The sequence below is a fragment of the Schistocerca gregaria genome, chromosome 9 (genome assembly GCF_023897955.1).
Source record: "Schistocerca gregaria isolate iqSchGreg1 chromosome 9, iqSchGreg1.2, whole genome shotgun sequence".
NCBI classification, from domain to species: Eukaryota; Metazoa; Arthropoda; class Insecta; order Orthoptera; family Acrididae; genus Schistocerca; species Schistocerca gregaria.
In genome coordinates, this window is record NC_064928.1 from 194183051 (window position 1) to 194196380 (window position 13330).

The 13330-nt window shown below is 43.8% G+C and overlaps 1 protein-coding gene across 5 annotated transcripts in view; it reads left to right on the plus strand.

Moving 5' to 3' along the window:
- LOC126291547 (uncharacterized) overlaps positions 1-13330 on the plus strand; it is a 115126-nt gene that overhangs the window by 62853 nt on the left and 38943 nt on the right. For all 5 annotated transcript variants that reach the window (XM_049985047.1, XM_049985051.1, XM_049985049.1 and 2 more), the window contains exons 9-10: positions 3122-3446; positions 12100-12391. In XM_049985047.1, the coding sequence (XP_049841004.1) occupies positions 3122-3446; positions 12100-12391 (617 nt within the window). The remainder of the gene's footprint in view (positions 1-3121; positions 3447-12099; positions 12392-13330) is intronic.

A 13330-nucleotide genomic window follows, 5' to 3' on the forward strand; every position in this document is an offset into this window, starting at 1 on the left:
TAGACGGCTGATGATTGTCCATATTCACAACTGCAATTCCTTTTTTTTAAAAAATCTGCAATTAAATCCCACTTTTTCACCTTTCAGGAGACTCTAAAAATGATGTAAATGTGGGAAATAATGTATAAGCAGTAAAAGTTATGTCTGGGATCCTCCCCCTTACGATTTCACACTTTATGTATGACATATTTACATAATAGGCATCAAAATACTTGTCAAGGTCTTGCTTATAATTTTTTTCCCCGTGCTTAGCACAACACATTTCAAGAATTTATTCTTGTTGTCAAGTGCAAATATTTACACAAGTATTTTGTTTGGTGTTTGCATATGTGTTGTTCTTCATCATTTTGAGGCTATCGGGTACTGTGCTTCCTCAATTATCTAGAAAACCATGCACACACAAACTATCATCACGTTGTTTGTTTGTCAAACATTGCAAAAAATACATGTGTAAATATTCACACTCAACAGCAAGAATAAAATCTCAAAACACATCATGCTGAGTACAAACAAATACATAACTGATGCTGTGTTTAAACTAAAAAATTGACAATGCAATCTGAGCAAAGGTGTCAGCTCGCGCTACAAGTGGCCAAACTACAAAACACACTAATATGATTCGAATAATACAAAAGTGTCATGACATTGACAACAATCTTGAAAATGCATGTGTGCTGTAGAGACAGTTTGGAAATGACTGTGATGGGTCCTGATACCTTTATCAAACAAACCTAATTACTCCCACCAGCCACCAAGCCGAGTGGCAGTTAGTTGCGGCAGGAGATAAAACGTGAATTGTTCAGACTTTTACCCAGTTACCGGTTCATATCTGTCAAGTAGAACATGCTGGTGTCAAGAAACTTGACCACATAATGTTTGTAAATGCTGCTTTATGGCCAGTGCCGTCAGTTACGTCATTTCGTTTCTCCATGAACATTTTTTCATGAAGTGTAAACTGCAGGAAAATTACAATCTGCTAACGTAAACTTGGTGCAAATTAATTTTGTGAACAGAGGAAATTTGATTGAACGATAAGAAATGTCTTAAATGCCAGGGAAACATTAATCCTGAGAATGAAAAAGAGGAGTCATACTACACTCCTGGAAATTGAAATAAGAACACCGTGAATTCATTGTCCCAGGAAGGGGAAACTTTATTGACACATTCCTGGGGTCAGATACATCACATGATCACACTGACAGAACCACAGGCACATAGACATAGACACAGGCAACAGAGCATGCACAATGTCGGCACTAGTACAGTGTATATCCACCTTTCGCAGCAATGCAGGCTGCTATTCTCCCATGGAGACGATCTTAGAGATGCTGGATGTAGTCCTGTGGAACGGCTTGCCATGCCATTTCCACCTGGCGCTTCAGTTGGACCAGCGTTCGTGCTCGACGTGCAGACCGCATGAGACGACGCTTCATCCAGTCCCAAACATGCTCAATGGGGGACAGATCCGGAGATCTTGCTGGCCAGGGTAGTTGACTTACACCTTCTAGAGCACGTTGGGTGGCACGGGATACATGCGGACGTGCATTGTCCTGTTGGAACAGCAAGTTCCCTTGCCGGTCTAAGAATGGTAGAACGATGGGTTCAATGACGGTTTGGATGTACCGTGCACTATTCAGTGTCCCCTCGACGATCACCAGAGGTGTACGGCCAGTGTAGGAGATCGCTCCCCACACCATGATGACGGGTGTTCGCCCTGTGTGCCTCGGTCGTATGCAGTCCTGATTGTGGCGCTCACCTGCACGGCGCCAAACACGCATACGACCATCATTGGCACCAAGGCAGAAGCGACTCTCATTGCATAAGACGACACGTCTCCATTCGACCCTCCATTCACGCCTGTCGCGACACCACTGGAAGCGGGCTGCACGATGTTGGGGCGTGAGCGGAAGACGGCCTAACGGTGTGCGGGACCGTAGCGCAGCTTCATGGAGACGGTTGCGAATGGTCCTCGCCGATACCCCAGGAGCAACAGTGTCCCTAATTTGCTGGGAAGTGGCGGTGCGGTCCCCTACGGCACTGCGTAGGATCCTACGGTCTTGGCGTGCATCCGTGCGTCGCTGCGGTCCGGTCCCAGGTCGACGGGCACGTGCACCTTCCGCCGACCACTGGCGACAACATCGATGTACAGTGGAGACCTCACGCCCCACGTGTTAAGCAATTCGGCGGTACGTCCACCCGGCCTCCCGCATGCCCACTATACGCCCTCGCTCAAAGTCCGTCAACTGCACATACGGTTCACGTCCACGCTGCTGCGGCATGCTACCAGTGTTAAAGACTGCGATGGAGCTCCGTATGCCACGGCAAACTGGCTGACACTGACGGCGGCGGTGCACAAATGCTGCGCAGCTAGCGCCATTCGACGGCCAACACCGCGGTTCCTGGTGTGTCCGCTGTGCCGTGCGTGTGATCATTGCTTGTACAGCCCTCTCGCAGTGTCCGGAGCAAGTATGGCGGGTCTGACACACCGGTGTCAATGTGTTCTTTTTTCCATTTCCAGGAGTGTATATTTCATAATGGCTGTAGTCATTGTAGTCCCAAAGGAACATTGCATCATAATTCTGAACAACCCAGGCACAGAAATATCATATAATTATGATGTAAAGGAGTCTCTAAACCCCAGACACCATTTTTGTGCAGTTACTTTACCATTGGAGGAATATTGACTGTTTTAGTTATAAAAGAATAAAATTCTGTTCCAAAAGATGCTACTTATTCAGTGCCATTGTTAATCAAATAAATAATAAATCAGTAAATAATGTTTTTGTGCTTTATCCAGCACGTTTGCTCCTGCTTGTAATGTTTTCAGCTGAAAAAGCAATGGTAAAGAAGATACTTTTCAGCTCTGAATATAAGAAGAATCATGCATCCTTTATTACTTTTCACCTATGTACTTATTTATGAGATTCCAATCCTCAGATTATACTGATTATCAAGTAACAATAATGAACTGTGAACTGCTTTTTGTAGGGAAATTCTTAAAATCACAATTTTTATACCAAACTATGCTTTTGTTGCTTTACATAGTAACAGCTGAATTCTAGTATGTATTTATGAGGGTGCCATATTTGAGCGAGCTACACATCACTCATTTCTTACACAGGATACTCCAGTATCATGACATTGAGGTGCCGTCTGGCTCGGAAAATGAAGAGGGGCCTCAGCAGTCTAAGGAATCTACCGGGCAAAATGCGCAGCAACAGTCCTCGTCGACAGGCCAGCCAAAGCCAAAACGCAGGCGCACCAAGGCAGACAGTTCGACAACGAAGGAGACCCAGGAAACTGCACCTAAGAGTGGAGATTCAACAGCTAACAACAGTACACGATTAGATGACACTGATGGAATCACGGATGGTACGGCCCAGCAAGGCAGTGGGGCTGTGATGATGGATTACAGCAATCTGGCCACGTTTGGAAACAACCTCACTGTAAGTGGCGATACAGATTGCAGCTTCATTTTGTCCTGGTACCAGTGAGTGCTTTCCATTATGCCACTTATGGTAGATAACTATCCTGCTGAAACACAAAGTAGCAGATTGGTGTAAAATATATAGCTGTAATAAAAAGATACACACAGATTTGTGCACATGAGATGAAAATATGAGAGTCATTCTAGAATTAAATAAGGTTTGTTTCTCGCAATAGTCAAAGATAACTTGCTTTACAGCATACTGTTTTTCCCATGCAGTCATTGTTCAAATTTAAAAGTTTATCTTGGCTTTCTCAAGCTTTCCAATACCTTCTGCCCACAAAGTTGGTGCATAGTTGTCAAATTACTCACCAACGTCCTCTGTCATATCGTTGTCATTTCTAGAGGGCTTTGTTCCCAAAAAATCCTCCCAATTTCAGAAAAAGATCATAATAACTTGGGGCCAAATCCTGGCTTTATGGTAAATGTTCAAAAACTTCCTATTTAAACGGAGAAAGCAAATACTTTATCAACACAGCAGAAAGCGAGTGAATGTTGTTGTGAAATAGCACTCCTTCAAAAAAGTATGAGGTACACGACAAAAGTTGATGAGTAGGAGGCACTTTCAGTATCAAGGCACAGAGACATAATCATTTTGTGACTGATGCCACTTCGTTTACTGGCTCTTTCTTTCTAAATTTTAAAGGGAAGCCCAGGTCTCATCACCAGTAACAGTGCAGTTCAAAAATTCCTGGCCTTCCTTGTCGTTTTGAGTGAGTAAAGTCAAAGTGCAACGGTGTTTTGGTCACAAAACTAAATTATGTTCAAAAGACCATTTGTATTAACAATACTTCTGTGAGATTGTAATGTTGAATATGTAAGTTACCAATAATTAGACACATAACCACCACCACCACCCCTTCCCTCCACCCCACCTCCTTCCTGCGTGCCTTGCTGAAAAAGAAACTAGCCTTAATGCATGACATAATGTAGTGGAGTTTGACAGCCTGTGGGACGAAAGTGTGAACATCATCTTCCTCACATTGTCATTCACTATACACATACTTCATACCTTGCATCGTACGATAAGAAAATTGAGACACATCATGTGTTTACCCAATTATAAAATGAATTTTTTTCCCAAATTTAGCATTTGAAAAATGCATAGTTGTCTTATATTCACAAATTAAACTACTGCTGCTGAAGTCCACATTCTTACATTGTTTAATAGACTGATAAAAGGAGTCCATCTTAGATTAAGAAATGAAGCTTTGGGGTTGACATGAATTTACAGATGAAGCTTTCGCTATTGAGATCACATGCAGCTTTATTTTGAAAAATTCAGGAAGGTAGAGCTGGGCAAGTTATACTCCAATTTGAATGGGCTCGAGGTACAGCGAGGTACTCCATACAGTATTGACCGTGCTGGTACAGTCATGTTACAGTTGATTTGGATGGTACTAGTGCAAGGGATACATGAGAAATTATGAACTGTGGGAATCTTTTCCACATACTTCAGTTTTTTATGGACTTACACCATTTTTAAACCGCAATTTAACTGAATCCATTTGCAGTCAGAATTGAATTACTTTAAAATTGCACAGATACTCAATAATAGTGAACATTTCTGCAGGATTTGGTAAAAGTCTAGATAGAGGCCTGTGCAGCAATGTTATCAACAATTGCCATGAGGTACGATAGGAACAAAAGGGGTTGTCAGCAGCTGGTTCTATGCTGGTTCTATGCGGCCAATGAGAGTACAGAAGGCATATGATACGTTCGGAAGCGAGAGACATTGTTACATTCTCATGTTGCATAGAAGTGAAATCTACTATGTATTATGGGAGCTGGGGTGGTAGAGAAACAGTTGTGTTCTCAAGTCCCACCACAACCCCAACTTTGAGAAGATGCAGCAGTTTCAGAAGAAACGGCCAAATTATTTGTGACAACAGAACTATAAATTTTGCTGCGGTGCTATTGGGATGGTGGTGGTGGTGATTCAGAATAGTGATACCACAGGCGACAGCCTTAGTAAGCAAAACGGTAACAAAGGTAAACAGTATTGTAAACCTTTTCTTTTTATTTGTCCTTGTATTATCAGAATATAGACAATCAATAGATGACAAAGATGATGTGACTTACCAAACAAAAGCACTGGCAGGTCGATAGACACACAAACATACACACAAAATTCTAGCTTTCACAACCAACGGTTGCTCCTTCAGGAAAGAGGGAAGGAGAGGGAAAGACGAAAGGACGTGGGTTTTAAGGGGGAGGGTAAGGAGTCATTCCAATGCCGGGAGCGGAAAGACTCACCTTAGGGGGAAAAAAGGATAGGTATATACTCGCACACGCGCGCGCGCACACACACACACACACACACACACACACACACACACACACACACACACACACATATATACAGACACAAACAGACATATTTAAAGGCAAAGAGTTTGGGCAGATATGTCAGTAGAGGCGGAAGTACAGAGGCAAAGATGTTGTTGAAAGACAGGTGAGGTATGAGCGGCGGCAACTTGAAATTAGCGGAGGTTGAGGCCTGGCGGATATTGAGAAGAGAGGATATACTGAATGGCAAGTTCCCATCTCCGGAGTTCTGACAGGTTGGTGTTAGTGGGAAGTATCCAGATAACTTGGACGGTGAAACTCTGTGCCAAGATGTGCTGGTCTAGCACCAAGGCATGTTTAGCCACAGGGTGATACTCATTACCAACAAACACTGTCTGCCTGTGTCCATTCATGTGAGTGGACAGTTTGTTGCTGGTCATTCCCACATAGAAAGCTTCACAGTGTAGGCAGGTCAGTTGGTAAATCACGTGGGTGCTTTCACACGTGGCTCTGCCTTTGATCGTGTACACCTTCCGGGTTACAGGACTGGAGTAGGTGGTGGTGGGAGGGTGCATGGGACAGGTTTTACGCCGGGGGCAGTTACAAGGCTAGGAGCCAGAGGGTAGGGAAGGTGGTTTGGGGATTTCATAGGGATGAACCAAGAGGTTACGAAGGTTAGGTGGACGGCGGAAAGACACTCTTGGTGGAGTGGGGAGGATTTCATGAAGGATGGTTCTCATTTCGGGGCAGGATTTGAGGAAGTCGTATCTATGCTGGAGAACCCCACATTAAGAGTCTAATCCAGTCCCGGAAAGTGTCCTGTCACAAGTGGGGTACTTTTGGGGTTCTTCTGTGGGAGATTCTGAGTTTGAGGGGATGAGAAAGTGGCTCTGGTTATTTGCTTCTGTACCAGGTCGGGAGGGTAGTTGTGGGATGCGAAAGCTGTTTTCAGGTTGTTGGTGTAATGGTTCAAGGATTCCGGACTGGAGCAGATTCATTTTCCTCGAAGACCTAGGCTGTAGGGAAGGGACCGTTTGATGTGGAATGGGTGGAAAGCTGTCATAATGGAGGTACTGTTGCTTGTTGGTGGGTTTGATGTGGACGGATGTGTGAAGCTGGCCATTGGACAGGTGGAGGTCAACGTCAAGGAAAGTGGCATGGGATTTGGAGTAGGACCAGGTGAATCTGATGGAACCAAAGGAGTTGAGGTTGGAGAGGAAATTCAGGAGTTGTTCTTCACTGTGAGTCCAGATCATGAAGATGTCATCAATAAATCTGTACCAAACTTTGGGTTGGCAGGTCTGGGTAACCAAGAAGGCTTCCTCTTAGCGACCCATGAATAGGTTGGCGTACGAGGGGGCCATCCTGGTACCCATGGCTGTTCCCTTTAATTGTTGGTATGTCTGGCCTTCAAAAGTGAAGAAGTTGTGGGTCAGGATGAAGCTGGCTAAGGTAATGAGGAAAGAGGTTTTAGGTAGGGTGGCAGGTGATCGACGTGAAAGGAAGTGCTCCATCGCAGCGAGGCCCTGGACGTTTGGAATGACTCCTTACCCTCTCCCTTAAAACCCACATCCTTTCGCCTTTCCCTCTCCTTCCCTCTTTCCTGAAGAAGTAACCGTTGGTTGCGAAAGCTAGAATTTTGTGTGTATGTTTGTTTGTGTGTCTATCGACCTGCCAGCGCTTTTGTTTGGTAAGTCACATCATCTTTGTTTTTAGTTATATTTTTCCCACGTGGAATGTTTCCCTCTATTATATTCATATCATTAATTTGAACCCAACAACTACGTTTGTTATTGTTGCTGTTGCATTTCGAAATCTCTTGTCGTCTTATTTTCTCTTGCTGTTTTTGCCAGTAGTTTCACTCTGTATTCACCTTCTCCTTTTTACCGTAATCTACTATACAATTTTATCCCACCTATATATACTCAATAATACGTCACCCACTTCCAAACCATAACCAAAAAATTTTTTCCGCTTTCAACACTACCGCTACTATAAAATCAACCGTTTCTAGTTCACTAACAGTTCCTTTCACCTATTAAACAACCATTTCGGCTATTCCTAATAACTTTCGCTTTATTTCCATTTCTGTTTTTCCCACGTCACTGATCATTTTTAGCTGCTTTCCATTAGGTTTTAACGTCATTATTTCTTCGTCAGTCAATTGTTATCCTCATTTTCTTAATCTGCCACCACAAAACCACTTCTTTTAATACATTTACACATAGTTTTTTCGAAATTTTCCCTAATTTCTCCATCCTTTAACATGTTTTGGCGGTAACACAACCACCTAACTTTTATGCACATCGTTGTCTACCAACCCAAGTTCACCACAGGATCAACATAGCCCAGCTTTAACCAACACTTTTTTGCCTTTTTTCACACCAGATCTCCAGTTGCTTTCTAGTTCACCTTTATCTCTCCCCATATATTTTTATTTTCATTTTAGCCTCATGTTACACTTTCCACCTTCTAATACCATGTCACCCTCACAACACCCTCACAACGACCCCATAAGTTTTATTTTCATTCCCTCCACAAACATGCCTTCGCCCTAGCCAGATTACGCTCTCATATTTTATTTTCTCAGGCTTGTCTGACATTTGGTATTACCCCCAAAGGCCTCACACTTAGTTCCCATCTCTGGCTGTAACCCTTCTTTCCATCAGTCCCTATACCAGTTCCAAACTGAACAATCCATTGCCCTCACCCACCTAATCCTTCACCTACACATCAACTCAACCAATGGACACACCCTTCAACTCCTCCTACCCTTAATAAAAGTCCTCAATCTTTCCTCTCCCACATCCACACCGGCTGTTCAGAGCATCCTCCTACAGGCCAACCGCAATTTAGAACTGCATGCCACCCTCCACCTCAAAAAACTATCCAATCTCCTGTTTTCCCACCTCCGGAAAGGCAACTCACTCACCCTTCACAACCTTTCCTGCAAACCTCAACCTCCTCTCATTGCACAGAAACCCAGTCTCTCCCATCTACTCATTCTCCCACTTCCAGCTCCACTCCCTCCAAAACCTCAAAATTCCAATCAACACAATCTGGAACCACAAAACCCTAATTCAGTAGTTAACCTTTCCTCCAAACCTCTCTCCCAATCTGAAACCTCTGTCCTATCCAAAGGCCTCACCTTCAGCCACACTCCCAGATTCAACCAAACAGCCCTCGTCAAAGATTTACTGTCCTACACTCGTACTCTCTGCTGGAAATATCACTTTGCCACGAAGAGAAATGATTCTAATCCTACTCCTAATGATCCAACTACCCAAGACACTATCCAAATTGAACTCTGCCTGGAACAGTTCCGTCCTCCGTCACAGCGGGACCCACCTCCCTCAAAATCACCCTCTCCAAACCTTCCAGGAATTTCTGACTTCCAGCCTTGCCTCTCAATCCTTCTTAAAAAACCTTAATCCTACTCCCAACATCACCACTGCTGAAGCCCAAGCTATCCGTGATCTGAAGGCTGACAGATCCATCGTCATTCTTCCGGCGGACAAGGGTTCCACGACCGTGATACTTGATCGTCGGGAGTATGTGGCTGAGGGACTGCGTCAGCTTTCAGACAACACCACATACAAAGTTTGCCAAGGTAATCCCATTCCTAATGTCCAGGTGGAGCTTCAAGGAATCCTCAGAACCTTAGGCCCCCTACAAAACCTTTCACCTGACTCCATCAACCTCCTGACCCCACCGACACCCCGTACCCCTACCTTCTACCTTCTTCCTAAAATTCACAAACCCAATCATCCCGGCCGCTCCATTGTAGCTGGTTACCAAGCCCCCACAGAACGTATCTCTGCCTACTGTCTTCCTATGTTCATTCATGAAAATGGACAGTTTGTTGCTGGTCATTCCCACATAGAAAGCGTCACAGTGTAGGCAGGTCAGTTGGTAAATCACGTGGATGCTTTCACATGTGGCTCTGCCTTTGATCGTGTACACCTTCCGGGTTACAGGACTGGGGTAGGTGGTGGTGGGAGGGTGCATAGGACAGGTTTTACACCAGGGGCGGTTGCAAGGGTAGGAGGCAGAGGGTAGGGAAGGTGGTTTGGGGATTTCATAGGGATGAACCAAGAGGTTACGAAGGTTAGGTGGACGGCGGAAAGACACTCTTGGTGGAGTGGGGAGGATTTCATGAAGGATGGTTCTCATTTCGGGGCAGGATTTTAGGAAGTCGTATCCCTGCTGGAGAGCCACATTCAGAGTCTGATCCAGTCCCGGGAAGTATCCTGTCACAAGTGGGGCACTTTTGGGGTTCTTCTGTGAGAGGTTCTGGGTTTGAGGGGATGAGGAAGTGGCTCTGGTTATCTGCTTCTGTACCAGGTCGGGAGGGTAGTTGCGGGATGTGAAAGCTGTTTTCAGGTTGTTGGTGTAATGGTTCAAGGATTCCGGACTGGAGCAGATTCGTTTGCCACGAAGACCTAGACTGTAGGGAAGGGACCGTTTGATATGGAATGGGTGGCAGTTGTCATACTGGAGGTACTGTTGCTTGTTGGTGGGTTTGATGTGGATGGACGTGTGAAGCTGGCCATTGGACAGATGGAGGCCAACGGCAGGGAAAGTGGCATGGGATTTGGAGTAGGACCAGGTGAATCTGTTGGAACCAAAGGAGTTGAGGTTGGAGAGGAAATTCTGGAGTAGTTCTTCATGATCTGGTCTCACATTGTCATTATTTCATTGTGTATTGTTTGATACCTTCTTTTAGTTGTTTTGTGACAAAAATCTCTTGTCTCCACAATTCAGTGAAGCCTTTCCTCATTAGTTGCCCAATCTATGCATTCAATTGACAGCATTCTTCTTCACTACCATGTTTCAGAAGCTTCTATTCGCTTCTCATCTGAATTCACTTGTGTATGAGGCTACACTACAAAGAAATACTTTGTGAAAAGATTTCCTAACAGCCAAATTTCTGTAGAATGTCATCAGATTTTTCTTATTTAGTAAAGCTTTTCTTGTTATTGTGAATGTGCATTTAATATCATGTTTACTTTTATTTACTTCTTACTGTCAATAAATTTAATGACATTAATTTAAAAAAAAAAAACAATTATTACTTAAATTAAAATAACACACAATCACTTAAAATGAACTTAGTGTGGTATACTCTTAGAAAGAGAGTACTGAGTTGGTCTTCTCTTGTGATTTTCCCACAGTTCTGTTAAGAGCTGCAGCCTGGAATTTTGTAAGTGCATATTTCTTTGCCGCACTGAAATATTTAGTAGCATTCAAAATATTTCTGTCTACCACTTTAAATGTGTTTGTTCTTTCAACGAGAACTATTTGTACTGCACAATTTTTTCTGTTTGGCTCACTTCCTGGCAAAGATTGCCCATCAGCACAGATGCGCCTCACTTAACTAACAAAGTAGTGTTGCTCGTGGCAGAGGACCAAATTTACCAGTGAGACAGCAGCTGGCAAGTACAGTAATGCTCTCTCTCTCTCTCTCTCTCTCTCTCTCTCTCTGTAACTGTCCCCAATTAGTAGATTCAGTGACAGTTTTATTTCCTTATAACAGGAAGCTAACTTGAAAAATAATTTAATTGTAGTTCCTTTTTCACTGCTATCATAAATATAGTCCAGTTTTTCACTAGTTATAAATATATTTCCTTCTTCTATGTTACTGCTCAACAAGGTTAATTTACATATCCCTATACCCTACTAACAAAACATCTCCCAATAAGACAAGAAAAAAAGAACAATTGACAGTAATTATTCTTTAAAAAAAGAAAGGTGTCCATGCAGTGTCATGGAATTCATCCTCTCAGTGTCTTTGACCTGCACTGCAGGCACGACAGTAGTGCTGACTCACCTCAGATAAAATAAGAAAATAATAAGTAAGAACTAAATCTCTGTGAAGGAAAAATTAAACATATTAAATAAAAATTCCATGAAAACACTGCATCTATAAACTTTACTGTAAACTTACAAATCATAGGTAAATGTGACATCACAAGTGATTGGACCAGTGATAGGGGTATAAATGTTCGTGTCAATTTTGTGACAATATACGATTACTTCGCCAGATTATCACCAGCCACTCGCAGCTGTTGAGTTCGTACTGAAGCTTCTGGCTTGAAGCATTAATAGTAGGCCGCTGTCCCGGTTTACCGGGACAGTCTCTATAATCACTTACTTTTTTGTGCTATTAGGTAACACCACTGACTGCTTGAAACTAAAATATGACTGTGATTAACCATGTGACAAAGTTAGTTCCTACTTCAGTCAGGACCACAGTTCGTATTGCCAAGAAATGCTGCATTTCTCATTTAAAAAATATTCGAGGGAGACAAATATTTTTTTAGGTCACCCCCATACCTGCGTCTACGGGGCCAGTCGGTGGGAGACGACAGTCCTCCGGTGCGAGTAGCAGCCACCACGCTGGCGACGAGGACCAGCCGCCACCTGTCCAGGCCAGCTTCGAGTTCCACGGTGCGGGCGGTGCGCCACGGGGCGGTGGGGAGTGGGAGCAGTGCACTGCATCCCTGCAGTTCACAGCTGACACCAAGCGCCTTTTCCAGACGCTCCAGCGGCCCTACGGCTCGCACTCCAGTTTCATGCGCCACCTGCTACTCTTGGAGAAATATTGGCGACAAGGTGAGCGTCGACAATTGCTATATTTGTTTTTATTCCTCTCAGGCGTCCAACCCGATGCAGTTGATATTTTGACAGTGCACCCTCCTTCATCTTCAGGTAATACCTGTAGATTGAGTGTCTTTGCCAAAGCACTACTCCTTTATACTCTCTTCAGTCACCGTCCCTTTATTCACTACCTGGCCACATGTTGTGTTGGGTGAAGTGATAGGGGGACAAGACCACAGAATGCCGTGTGTGAAACTCAGTTGCTTAGTGCTTCTACCGTCTTTGCTACATCACAATTCCTTTATACAAAATCAAAAATATTATGAAAAGGATAGATAGCTTACCACCATATAGTGGAGATGTTGAGTCACAGGTAGATCACTAAATTAGTAAGTAGGCCGAAAGCTTACTGATTTTGCAGCCTCTTTGTTGTGCCTATCTGTGACTCAGTGTCTCCACTGTATGGTGAGAAGCACCTGCTTCAAACTTCCCTCTCCCTCTCCCTCCCTTCACTATACAGCCACCCGCATGCCAGATAGAGTGGTGGTGGGAAGGGTTGTGGTTGCTGAGTGCTGAGTGTGAACCCATCGCTCAGTGCTTCTGCTGCCTTCTTTGTGCACAGTAGTCACACTCAGCCAATGGCGAGTGTTGGGTCTCACAATTGACTGAGAGAGAAGCTACTGTGTCTGTTGATCTTGCTGTCAGCCTGTTGTATGAGGTCTGTTCAAAATATTACAGAACATTCATAACTTCCTGCCAATGACATGTTAGAGCAAAATGTGGTTGGCATCCCTGCACATACCTGTGTTTAATGTGTAACTGTTGAAAATTTAATTGTTGGTGTCTGTTAGTTATTGTTCAGTGCTGTATTGAGTAGAATGCTGAGTCGTGCTGTTCATGTATTTTGAGATGGGAGAGTTAGAAGAACAGTGTGTCAGCATTAAATATTGTGTG